General features: G+C 50.3%; 1 protein-coding gene across 14 annotated transcripts in view; it reads right to left on the bottom strand.

The window, feature by feature from the left end:
- Positions 1-5,858: 5,858 nt before the first annotated feature.
- The window catches only part of SLC25A37 (solute carrier family 25 member 37), a 40,993-nt gene continuing 33,580 nt past the window's right edge, over positions 5,859-13,271 (bottom strand). For all 14 annotated transcript variants that reach the window (XM_051832264.3, XM_051832237.3, XM_089325466.1 and 11 more), the window contains 2 exons: positions 11,959-12,015; positions 5,859-9,041 (listed from right to left, as the gene is read on the bottom strand). In XM_051832264.3, coding sequence (XP_051688224.1) covers positions 8,521-9,041; positions 11,959-12,001 — 564 coding nt within the window. In that variant the 5' untranslated portion in view covers positions 12,002-12,015 and the 3' untranslated portion in view covers positions 5,859-8,520. The remainder of the gene's footprint in view (positions 9,042-11,958; positions 12,016-13,271) is intronic.

Here is a 13,271-nt window from a genome sequence, read left to right on the forward strand (position 1 = left end):
AAAGAGCCAGAATCTACTTCCACAAACTCATCTGCTGATACCACCACCAGCCCCACTCTCAATTTCTCTTTTTTATTTAAATCACTTCTTCCCTTAAAGCAGCCACCACACAGACCAGAGACAAAAATGGAGAACCTAGTGCCCACAAGCCCTCTTTCTCCAGCTCTGGGCTTCGTGAGGTTGCAGTAGCCTGCTGCTCCCCAGTAAGCCCTTCCAACCATGAGAGTCCTGGAGAACAGCAGGGATTCATGGCCGAGTTATCACCTTGATTTAGACATTTCTTGTTCTCACAGAGGAGTTTCCCATGTCAGCAGACATGGGCTGGGTTCTCTGTCCCTCTAAGGAGGCACACGAGTCTTCTCCGCAGGGCTGATGAGATCTCACTTTCCATGCAAATACCATGACTTCTGTGAGTTAGAAAGAGCATGAATGAAGAGCTCTTAAAGAAGCCATGTCCACCAGAATCTGGAGTTCTAAAGTGTTATTCCACACCCGCGCCTTCACATGTTCCCCCAGCTGAGGTTGCCTTTGAGAAACGGGAAGCTTGGAAGCACTCTTGAATTTGACTCGTGTGTTCGTTAGTCCAGACTTTACAGTATCTGGATGAGAAGGCTTAAAGAAACTTCCCTCCTTCCTGCAAATACCGGAATAGTACAGATATTCCATCAATCATTTAACTTCTTGAGAAGATCTAGCTTGTTTTCTAGCTTGCCACTTCCATGGACAAGCTTACGATTTGAGTACCTGTCTGATTAGGTAGGTTTTGAAATATTATGTCAGATACACTAGAAATGGTGGTGTGTGAGTATGGGAAGTGGAGGAAGCAGCTGAACTTGGTGGGATTTAGAGGGGAATCTGAAGAGGCAAGAAAGTAAACCAGGCATAGAGAAGACAGAGTGAGAAGACACACTCTGGACCTTCTCCAAAATGGCTTTAGTTGCTTTACTTAACTAAGATCATAGAATCCATGACTGCCTCGCCGTCATCACAGCCTCACTTTCTTGATAAAAGCTGACCCCTCTAGCATCTCCTCGTTCTTGTCTTCATTATTAAATGTAAGCTTTCCAAGAAGCTCTTTTTCTCTCTTGGGACTCTTCTCTGTGCCCATGGCTTTGGCCATTACGCCCTATAAAAGACTGCCTAATCCTGAGCTCCAGGTCCAGCCTTTCTCCAAAGCACTAACACTGTATTTCCCCTGAGGTGTTTCCTCTGGGATGTCCCACTGTGCTTCAAACTCAACAGGACTTCAGAATACAATTACATACAATTAATGGTGATTGCTGCAATTATATAGGCTGGAGTGCTTTGGAGAAAAGAAGAGTGAAAAAATTATAGTCTATGCTCTTCCTGGGTAAACATTCTGGGCAGAAGAGAGCAAAACAGCCAAGTGGGGTCAGCCCCAGCAGGCTGCACGCCAATTAGTGACAAAGGGATATTACATCCCATATGAGAATCAGGAATAACTACACAAACAAAAGAGAGGGATTTTTAAAATCTTACTTACTTACTTATTTGAAAGGTAGAGTGATGGGAGAGGGAGGGAGTTAGGGAAGGAGAGAGGAGCGTGGGGGAGGGGAAGAGAGAGGAGGATTGTCAAATACTGGTCCACTCACCAATGGCCACAAGAGCAATGCCATGTTTAGGAGACTAAGACCTAAGAGTTTTATCCATCCATCCTGCTGTCCTGTTGTTTCTATTCCCTTACACATGAAGCTAAATTAGGTACTACTGTATATAGGGAGCCTATTAAGTTGAATAAGCAAGGGGGAGCCCTTGAAGAGGGTGACTGAGTAACATGGCAAACCTCCACAAGCAACTCTTGAGAGTGGGGACACTTCGAGATCAGAAATCTCTAGCAGACCACTGACCACTGATGTCTGGAGTTCAGAAGAGTTGGGGTGCTACTTCCCCATACCTGCCCCCAAAGAAGGGCAGATTTGCACCAAGGGGGCATGCAGAGATGGGAGGCCTCACATCAGAAACTTTTTAAGTAACAATACTTCGCTGGCCCATAAAGGAGCTGAAACCGATGGGAGGTCAGAGAAGGGAGTCATGAAGACAGGCGACCTGAAGGAGGGCAGAGAAACGAAGTGAGAGGCACCAAAGAGGGAGTCCTCCACTGCTGAGCAGGCCCAGGGATGACTTGGGAGAGATCCTTGGATTTAGAGAGGAAGTATGTTCCCTGCTGCCATCTGTAGGGTCTCTCAGCCAGGTCTTCCGCCCCCTCGGACAGCCCATTCTTAGCTTGTCCCAGTCCCACACCCCCACACCATTCTTGATTCCACTTGCATCAGTCCAGCCCCATTCATTCTGTGCCAGTGTCCTATACCTTTCTCTTTAGTCACTGCTCTTCTGCACAATTTCTTTATGACACCAAACTGGCCATCTCACAGCCTCCTAGGTATTCCTTCCCCATTTGGGCCTGTCCACTTCTGCCAGTTAAATGTTTTCGTGAGCTCCAGTCGTGGTGTCCCTGCTTAAAGACTCTTGATGACAGCCCATTACCTACTGCTTGAAGGTCAAACTTCTTATAAGGGCAGTCAAAGCTCTTATTTGCAATTCACCATAGCAGGATCCCCTACAAAGCACTCATTACTCTTAGGCCATCCCTGCATTTAGCCTTGGACCACACAATGCTTCACTCCCCTGTAAGCAACACTAACTCCTCATTCCCTTTCAGGGACAGTCTTTCTCCAGTATAATACTGAGCTACTTATATTGTTCTCTGAGATGTTTGTCCCATTAAGGCCACTCATATGGATAGGAGTGGCAGATATGGGAAGGGAGACAACATGGAGAATTTAATCCAGGGGAAAAGGAAACACCTTCCTTCCGTGGCCTTTCTAGGACTGGAGTTTGAGCGTGGACGTGATAGAGAGGTGGTGGCATCTGCCACAATGAGGCAGGCCAGGAACTAAGATGGGTAGGATTGAAGGGGACCACCAAGGCTGGGGATGAGCTCCATCTACTATCTCTAAGCAACCCTTTACTGGACACCCAGCACACACCAAGCACTATGCTATATGGGGAGCTGCTAGGATAGCTCTTGGCAAATTTCTGTGGTGCAAATAGGCTCACTGTTGCCAATTTCAAGCTAAAAATATGACCGCATAGAATGCGAAGCTGGAAAGAAATGCACCGCATCTGCACCAGGGGACTGGCCCAGGGCTGGCTATAGCACATCACCCGCCAGGGATAAAGAAGTGAAAAAGTCAGGCAAGACCTTGTGTCATAAAGCTTGGTGCTTGTTGAATTTCAATAGCAGCCTTTACTACCATCTGGGGGTCAAGATGTCATTGTATTAAAGTCCACTGTCCCTTCCTATCTCCTTCTATCAGGCTTTAAGGCCTGTAAGGGCAGGGACCACACCCTACACTTCACCCTCTTCCCCACAGCACTGGCATGACACCCTGTTCATTGGAGACACTGCAGATTTGCTGGCTGATTGACTTCCTGGGACAGGGAGATGACACACGTGGTGAATGGATGTCTATGCACTAAGAACAGGTCCTGCTTGCCATCCACCCCAGGTGAGTGAAAGCAACTGCATGCTAAAAGTGAATTTTTTGAGTAGCATAGGACTGGCTGTTAATACAATGATAAACTAAGAAATTCATCTCCAGTCCTCTCTACCCTAGACACCCTTCCTACCTCTTTGTCCAAGCTCAGGCCTGACCTCCCATTCTGCACACTTGCTAAGGCCTTCAGTGGTCATGACAAAACCAGGTGCTCTGACCTTCAAAATCATGGGGGTACTGGGGCTGTTGTGGTGTAGCAGGTTAGGCAACTGCCTGCAGCAGCAGCATCCCACACGGGTGCTGGTTCGAGTCCCAGCCGCTCCACTTCTCTTTTTTTTATGATTTTTTTTTATTTGAAAGAGTTACACATAGGGAGAAAAGGCGGAGAGAGAGAGGTAGGTCTTCCATCTGATGGTTCACTCCCCAATTGGCAGCAACAGCCAGAGCTGCACCAATCCGAAGCCAGGAGCCAGGAGCCAGGAGCCTCCTCCGGGTCTCCCACATGAGTGCAGGGGCCCAAGGACTGGGGCCACCTTCCACCGCCTTCCCAGGCCACAGCAGAGAGCCGGACGGGAAGTGGAGCAGCCGGGTCTCGAACCGGCGCCTATATGGGATGCTGGCGCTTCAGGCCAGGGCGTTAACCCACTGTACCATAGTACCAGCCCCAGCTGCTCCATTTCTAATGTAGCTCCCTGCTAATGTGCCTGGTAAGGCAGCGAATATGGCCCAAGTGCTTGGGCCCCTGCACCCATGTGGGAGACCTGGAGGAAGCTCCAGTCTCCTGACTTCAGCCTAGCCCAGTCCTGGCTATTGCAGCTATCTGGGAGTAAGTAAGTGGATAGAAGTTCTCTCCCTACTCCCACCCCCCCGTAACTCTTTCAAATAAATGAAAAAAATCTTTTAAAAAATTGTGGGAGGAATCAAGAGTTGTCTTTCGCTTTTCAAATGAGTCCATGACCCTATGCAGAAAAGGTGACGTCCTTTGGCTTAAGCTCTGATGCTGAGGGATCCTGGACTCTCATCACTTCAGGGTCTTCCCCAGTGCAGAGGGATCCTGACTGAAGCTGCGTAGAGGGATGTGTGTGTGGAGAGAGGAAAAGGGCACGGCACGCACACACTAGGTCCTGTGGAACCACAGGCAGCCGGCCACACACAGTCCTTTTACAAGAATGAAAGCAACATCAAAGGAGCTTTACAAAATGGAGTGGGGGGGGGGGCTTATGAACAGTTCAACCTGCTGCCTAGGAGCACAAACTTCGCTCACCTTCAAGCTTTGCAGTCACCTAGAACAGGTCATGCCATCGTGTCCAGACTCCAGGTGCATATCAAGACTCTTGTTTTATGGACATTTTTACTAAGGACACACATTCTTCTATCTTCTACTGGTCACACAGTCCCAGACACACAGCCCCTGATCTCAACTCCCAGCCCCTGATCTCAACTCCCAACAGAAGTTTCCCCCACAGAAGAAATTTTTCTGCTTTGTAACAATGCAACACAGTTTGCTCATGCAAGCTCTCGCTTCCCCCTGCCTTCTTCACAACACTCATCTGGAGCTATCTGAATCTGTTTTCTGGCTTGCAACCCCTAGGACCCTACATAAAATGCTTGTTCCTTTGTCAGTTTCTGAGTTCAGACTGATTGATACTCCCACACTCAGAGAGAAGCGCTGCCACCCTCCCCAGCAGGATAGGCAAAGCCAGCAGGCGGCTTCCAGCCCCTGCCCTTGAGGACAACGGAACCATTTCTGGGCTGGCGAGGTGGCTGCCCGCCTCCGCTGGGGAAAGAGGCCTCAGAGGGCAGTTCCCAGCAAAGCTGCAGATCCTGGCATAGGCACGAGCCCAGTGGATGAGGTCCGTTCTCGCCACCCTCTCCGCTCGTTTCCAAATCCCCACCACAGAGCCCACAACACTCCAAAATCAATGCTTTACTTCCCTAGCTCCCGTGTTACAACTGCAGCAGCAGATCAGAAACACCCCCACACAAACACACATTTCTCCTCTTCTTCAAAGAGCTGGCAGCAGTGGAGAAGCAGAAACTGCTACAGGCAGTTCAGACATTTCAGAAATCACACTGGCTCACCTTTACCACATACACTGTGGATCTTGCAGGAGACAGCAATACCTTTGTATTTTGGACACAACCGTCCTTAAATAAAGGTCAATAAACCTTACTTGCATTAACAAGGAGTTGGAGATGCAGCCCTGGAGGTCTCTGGAGGATGGTGCTTGGACTAACATACACACGCACACACACACACACACACACACAGGAACCACACATGGAACACAGGCTAGTAAATAGCTAGATTCACTACAAAATTAAGAAAAAAGTCATATGTTGAAACTTTGTTACATTTTTTATTACAAAATAAAACTCTGATGTGTAAGTGGTTGAACCTCAAATTATGCTCTGAGCAGAAGAGCTAATGCATGTGTGTGTGTATACACACACACACACACATCACTACTCCGTATGGGTCTTGTGCTCAAGCAGAATTGCATGGGTGGTTGCTGCAGTCACTCCAAAGACATTTACCTGTTAAGTACATGCCATGATATGAAGCTGGTTATGGGAGAGGGGTGGAAGCGCTGGGTAGTGATGTCATCTTCCTGTTGAGCACTTTGCTGTCAACAACAGGGCTGCAGTCTGCATGAGGCAACACCACCAACTTCAGAGTTGAGGGCAAAAGGGGAAAAGTAATGCCCACAAAATAGCAAATATTTGCATCTGTTCAGTGCACCACAACTTTCAAAGCTTTTACAGATATGCCATTCACTCAACCTCATGATGACCTGGCAGGGCAGACAGGACAGGAGGATGCCCCCAGCTGATCCACCCCACAGTGAGAATGCCAGGCCTGTACCCTCCAGCTCTGAAATGCAGTCCCTACCTCTCCTCACATCCCCCTAACCAAAGGAGCTTTCCCAGAGAAGCCAATATTCCCTTCTGTAAACATCACATAAGACAAAATACCATAAGAAGCCAGGAGTTTTTCAACAGTGTGGCATATCTCAAGAGGACATAAAGGAGCAGGAGGAATAATTATTTTATGATTTGATTTAAATTCCACTTTAGAATTGGACCTTTGCCTCCTAACCCAAGGCAGGGTCACAGAGTAGAGAGCGGCAGCATGGTCTCCATGGGCTTTCTGTACCCAGGTGTGGGACAGAAGCAGGCTGCCACTGGTCCCAAGGAAGCACTGGCCAGTGGCCAAGCCTCGCAGCCCAAGGAAAGTCCTGCTCACGGGGCACAGGTAGGAGGCACCTGATGCGGCTAGCTCTGATCTGGAAAAGTCACTGGACTGCTCAGAGCTATTGGGATAAAAACACAAACTACTCCCGAAGGTCATGCTGCACATGGTTCTGAGATGAAGTTCTCCAAAGGCAACCTCAGCTCTTCCCAGGCAGTCACATCACCCAAAGGAGCCAAGGCCTGAGCCTCCCCAGACAGATGCACCCATGGACAGATGGCTGCTTGTGGTGGCAAGGCAGGAACAAGCCCACCAAAGTAGGCACAGACACATGTGCTTCCACTTGTTGGTAAAGACAGGTGCTGGCGAGAGCCCCAAAGGGAAACCATCCAGTGAAGCCCTCCCATCTTCCCCCGGATGGTGGTAGGACAGTGCATGGAACACTGTGGCCAGAGGAAATGGGCTCACATTCTCCCTGAGCAGGAACAGGCCTTAGTGGGCACTATCTCAGAAAACAAGGAGTAAGGGAGGCAACATCTGGGTGGGACAGGAGCACCCAGGCCAGACTAAAGCAGCAGGGCCCTGGCTGGAGGGCCTGGCTCCGTCACCATGCAGAAAGAGAGCAGGATGGATGGAGGAATTAATGTGTAAGGCAGGGCAGGGGGCAGACAAATACAAGACATACTCCACTTCTGGGTTAGTAAGAACCCACACAGGCCAAGTTGCCTAATGTGCCTGAATTACAAGGGTGATGCAGACCAAGTCCTGGGATAAAGAGGGGATTTATCCCAATTGCCTGCTCAGCCAAGGACTTCTAAGTGCTGACCGAGGGCAACACACACGCATGTCACTCACAAGGAGCTGGGCAAGGGTCTCCGGCCCCTCATCCTCCTAGGCCCACCATCCTCCCAGTCTGGGCAACCCCGCAGTCCAACTCATGTGCACGCGTGTGTATACGGCAGGAGGAAACACTCGAGGGCCCAATCCTCGGTCCTGGACGTTTCAGGAGAGCAAAGGGAAAAGGCACGTGAAGGTGACTGGACAAAAGAAAGGAAAATAAAAAGCAGCTGCGAGTCACAGAATATTTTTTTTCAACATACCTTTCTTTACCTCATGAAAACAGAAAATCCAAAATATAAACTTATTTATTATTTTACATTCAAGTGAAATTTCCATCAGGAGGGGGCTGAACACAACTTCAGGCCGCGGTCACCGATTTCTTACGTCGGTGCCCTTTTAGGTATGCAACCCGGCAGACGCATTCAGCCCTGCGAGTTTCACCAACAGCTCGCTAGTCCCAGCTGCAACACTAGCCGTAGCCACTCACAAGCACACACACAAATTCAAAATCTCCTACGTAGAAAAATAAAGGATAAACATTATCCATCTATTTTAGACTGTGTAATGGAACTTTTATATACATAAAAACTTCTGTTTTCTTTAATGATTTTAGTCACTGTGCATCTTCTCCCCTCCTGCGTGATCTAAGGGTGCAGGAAGGAGACTGCCACAGTGAAGCAGCAAAGCTACACTTTCTGTCGGGGAGGAAGAGAAAAAGCCACTCCTCACTCCCCTTCCACAATCCTGCCGGCCCTCCACCACCGCCGCCTCCGATGGCCCTGCGGACGGCCTCCCGGTCAGCGGCTGCCCCGGCCTCCCCGCTCTCTAAGGCATCAGGGAGCTCGGAAGGCCCACGGGGCGGGGAGCACCTGCACAAAGGATCTGGGTGTGAGGGGAGGGAACGGAAGCATGCAGGCGAAGCCTTTGGAGAGTAAAAGATTCTGGAATCACCTCCCACAGCCCGGCCCGTTAGTATGGAGTTCGACTGTCCAGCTGGTGCTTCGTGAGGATGTACTTGAAGAACTCGTAGACAGACCAGGAGATGGCCGTGGAGGGGATCTGGTAGATGACCCGGGCCTGGATGCCCTTGAAGTAGCCGGCCAGGCCGTTGAGCCGGTACACCGTCCGGAAGGCGTTGGCCATGCCTGACAGCCGGCCACTGATGTTGGCCAAGGAGAGCGCCATGTTCTCCTGCGTGTTGAGGAGGGTCTTACAGACGTCCAGCGGGGTGGTGGCGGCTGCGGCCAAGGCCCCAGCCAGCCCGCCCGAGATGATGTGGGACTGTGGGTTGTAGCCCCGGTGAGGGTTGACCTGCTCCTGCAGAAACTCATAGGTGATGAAATGGATGGACTGGAAGGGAATGTTCATGGTCAGCTGCGTGGTGTAACTCCGGTAGAAGGCCCCCAACCCCTCGGTCCTCCACACCGTCCGGACGCAGCTGAGGGCTGACCGGTGCTGCGAGTTGTACATCTGCATGCGCTGCTTCACAACTGTTGGCGGGGCGCAGGGCGGGCAGTGGGCAGTTGGTTGGGTTTGGCCACACCCCAGGTCGGAGTGCAATGGGAAGCCAGGCCATAAAGAGAAACAAGCATGTTAGACACGCTAGTAAGAGGTCCCAAAGAGCGAGCACACACAGCCCCAGCCTGCGCAGCCACGGAGGGCCAGCTCCGGGCAGCCCCACCACACAACTCCACTTCTGCCTGCAGAGGCCCGGCGCCAGGGAGGTGGCTACTTCCCTCAGTGTCTCCTGCCAGAACCTCGTGGCGGGTGGCCCCAACCAGGCAGCCACTTCAGGCTCCCTGGGCAAACTGGATCTCCCAGCGGCTGGTACCCACTGCAGGTGGGAACCCTACCCCTTTGGGCTGCTGCCTCTGCCCTCCCTGATCTCTCACACGTCACCTGCAAGTGTGGCCCCTTGCATATTCCCAAGGGGCTGCACCTCTGAAGGTGAACGGACACTAGAATCACATCTGCCCAAATTCAGTGACAATCTCCAAGGCAGACCCTGACTTTGCAAACTCCAAATAACTGGTAGCTCACGGGCCATGAGACAAACGGGAGCGAACTGTGGTCCCTCGGACTTAAGAGTTGCAAGGGTGCCCAAGTCTTGCCAAGCGAATCCACACAATGTGCTCTGCTTTTCAAATAAATCAATCCGTCGTAATGACAAGGAGCTAAGAGGGAGGAGTTGAGTCTTTTTTTTTTTTAATCTCCTTTAAAAAACACAAAAACGAAACTCTTGCTTGGTTAACATGGACTAACAGGACATTGGCCACATCCCAGCCTGAATCACCAAATAAAGAAAAGTCCAAACCTCATCCTGGTGGCCCTCTCTGTCTGCCAGCTCCACATCACAGATTCAACCAACCTCAGAGGGCAAATACCTGGGGGAACAACTGCTGGTCTACTGAACACATACAGACTCTTCTGCTTGTTATCAGTGCCTAAAACAGTCTAATAACAATATCTACATAGCATTTACATGTTATTAGGTGTCACCTGTAATCCATGGGACAATGTGGGTGGCTTAAATGCAAATACTAGGCCACTTTCTGGAAGGGGCTTGTCCTAGAACCAATCTCCAGAAGATGTCAAGGGAACTCTGTAATACACGAGTCTGAATCTAATGGGGACTTCAAGTTTTTCCTTGAACTACTTCCTGGAGGGGTCTCCTCCCCTCCCCTGCCTCCCTACAAACATCTCTCCTGGTCATAAACAGTCATGCAGACAGGCAAACTTACTTAACAAAGCCACAGCTCTTGAGAAAGACAACACGGGCCACCAGAGTTCTCTACTTTCTAAGGAAACACTGAAAGAAGATGAGGCTTTGGCGCACTCACGGCACACAGAAGCCAAGGCCAAAGGAGCTAGAGCCTCCACGTGTCCATCTAGCCAGTAAACCCCAGACCCCAGCAGACAAAGGCTCCACACCACTCCTCCCAGCGCACCCCACCACGGCCCTGAAGGGTGGAATGTGTCCACTGTCTACCAGGACAGAGGCAGCTGAGACCAAGTAAGAGGTTTTAGCCTTAAAAGGCAAGAGCAAACTTAAAACACCAGACTTAAAATGTTGAAACTCTTTAATTCCCACTTCTGGCCTTCAGGTGGGGGGAAAATGTGTCAGGAGAGAGCTGCAGAGAACAGCACTGAGCCCCACGCTGTCCTGCTGGTCAGAGCTGAGTCAGCTAAGGACACTCGGACACAGAAAACAACTACCAGAATGCAAGTCTGTGCAGCTTGGGTGGGCTTTATACATGCCCAAAACCCAAAGAGGGAAGAAACAGTTAACATAGCTAGGTGTAAATTTTTGAAACAGAATGATGGATTCACAGGGAATTCCCAATACTATTCTCTCTGCATTTGTGTATGTTTGAATTTACCATAATCACCTCAAATTAGGACAAAAAAACAAAAAGGTAAACTGAACACAAACTCTAATGAATGGTCCCTGGTGGGTTCTCCCTAAATTTGTCTCAGGTTGATAAAGGACAAGGAACAGGTGTGTGTGTGAGCAAGACATACACACAGCTTTATAGTAATGCAAAAGCATGGAAAAATAATCACAAGGAATTTGTTACAACACATCCCCAGTCCCTATGCCTAGAGATTCTGATTCAGGAGACCTGTAGGAGGGCAGAAGAATTAGTATTTCTGGGGCCAGCACTGTGGTGCAGCAGGTTAAGTCACTGCCTATGTAGCTGGCATCCCATACTGGCGCTAGTTCGAGTCCCAGCTGCTTTGCTTCTAATCCAGCTCCCTGGTAATGTGCCTTGGAAAGCAGCAGAAGACGTTACCAGTCCCTGGGCCCCTTGCCACCCACGTGGAAGACCCAGATGAAGCTCCTGTTTCCTGGCTTCAGACTGGCCCAGCCCCAAGCCATTGCGGCCATTTGGGGAGTGAATCAGCAGATGGAACATTGCTCTCTCTCTCTCTCTCTCTCCCTCTCTCTCTCTCTGTAACTCCTTCAAATAAATAAAATCCTAAAAAAAAAAAAAAAAACAAAACAAAAAAAACACAACTTTTCATGTTTGATTGACACACAATAATGCCACATACTTATGGGGTAGAGTGCACTACTCCGACACCTGTGTGCGTGTGTATGTGTGGATATAATTCAATGATCCAATCAGGACAATTAGCCTTTCTGACACCTTCCATGAAGCTGCCTGCCAGTCTGAGGACCACTGTTAAGTAGCTCGCTCTGCTAACAAAAACAGGAAGAACACAGGGCTCACATGCTCAGGGCCTCGAGAGGCCGTCGGGAATGTAATACAGAATTCAATTCTCCTGCTGGCTCTGGCTGGGAACCGGGAGTCCCTTGCCCACTTCTGTCCTCCCGTCCGTACTCTTTCCTCTCGCCCCTCTGCACATCCCCGCCTGGCCCTCCCTGGGACCATGGGACATTACCTTCTGCTGGATTCATTACTGCATCGTGGAGCAGGGTGGCCATACTCCCAGCTATCCCTGCAAAACAAACTCCAAAAAATTACCCTCTGGAACCGGGTGTGCTGAGGAAGATCCTGGAACCTAAAATCAGATGGAACGCTGAACTGCAAATCTGGCTGCTTAAACCCCAAGGAGGCCGGGGGAACACTGGGCAGGAACGGGGAGGGTTAACACAGCCATAATTACCCATGTTCAAATTCTGTCGAAACCTCCTTTGGTTTCTGGTAGTCAACCCTGGGAAAAGACTAGACCTGCTCGCGCTGGAGGATACCCAGAAACCGCACACCGAGCCACCGTCTAGATTTTAATTGTCTCTTAAGCTCACCTTTGTCTACAGATTAACTCACTCTGCCCTTAAGCTGAGGAGATCAAAGGGGCTAAGTATCATGTAGAGGGCTGAGAGGGGAAAAACACAGGAGAAATCTTTTGAGAAAATTCCATAGTTAAAATCCAGGCCCTTTTAAAGGAAACAGGTAAGAGCGTCAGGAAGATCTGAAAGTGACTCATCTCCAGGGTACGGCTGCAAAGCTAGGACGGGTCTCATGGGGGACAGACCCCCATCTCGGGGTACTCATCTGGCCTGGCTACAAGCACCAGGAACCCCGGAAGCCTGAATCAGGCCTGGACTTTTGTTCTCCGCTTTGCATTTTCTCCCTCTGCTGCCTGGTAATTAACATGACCGCTGGAAGATGGGCGGGTTACCAGGATAACTCCAGAAAGGCAGACAGCAGCCCCCTCCTCCCCCTGCACACACACTTGTAATTATTTCCAGAAAAGCCAGAACAGAACCCCAGGGCCCACCACGATGTTGTCGCAACAGCCCCGGAGCAGCGCTTGGCATGAGCCGGGTCCTGCCGACCCCCCTCGGAGGAGCTACGCCATTAGTAAGGCGGTTTGGCCAAGGCAGGGCCCCAGTGTCACAGACTCGGGAGACCCGCAGGGCACGGCTCTTAGCGACCATCTCCATAAATGCCACAAAGGGCCGACTGTCACAGAGCCAAGGTTTGTGACAGGAGGGACGCTTTCTGGGTCTAAACAGCACAAAAAGAGAAGGGACAAGATGATGGCTGGTCACACGTAGCCCTCCATTGCTGAAATACGAATTTCGTCAAAAGGAGAGCATATTCCCATTCCGTACCCACAGATAAATGAAAAGCCAACAGCAGCCAAGTCCACCCGACCCTGGGGGACACAGGCGCTCAGGCTGGCCCAGCTGGAAACGCCTTATGTAAGAGCTGCTGCCGTCCGCAACCCCCCACCCGCTCCTCTCCCTC

The sequence above is a fragment of the Oryctolagus cuniculus genome, chromosome 2, assembly GCF_051225735.1.
Source record: "Oryctolagus cuniculus isolate XC-2025 breed Fujian yellow rabbit chromosome 2, ASM5122573v1, whole genome shotgun sequence".
Lineage (NCBI taxonomy): Eukaryota > Metazoa > Chordata > Mammalia > Lagomorpha > Leporidae > Oryctolagus > Oryctolagus cuniculus.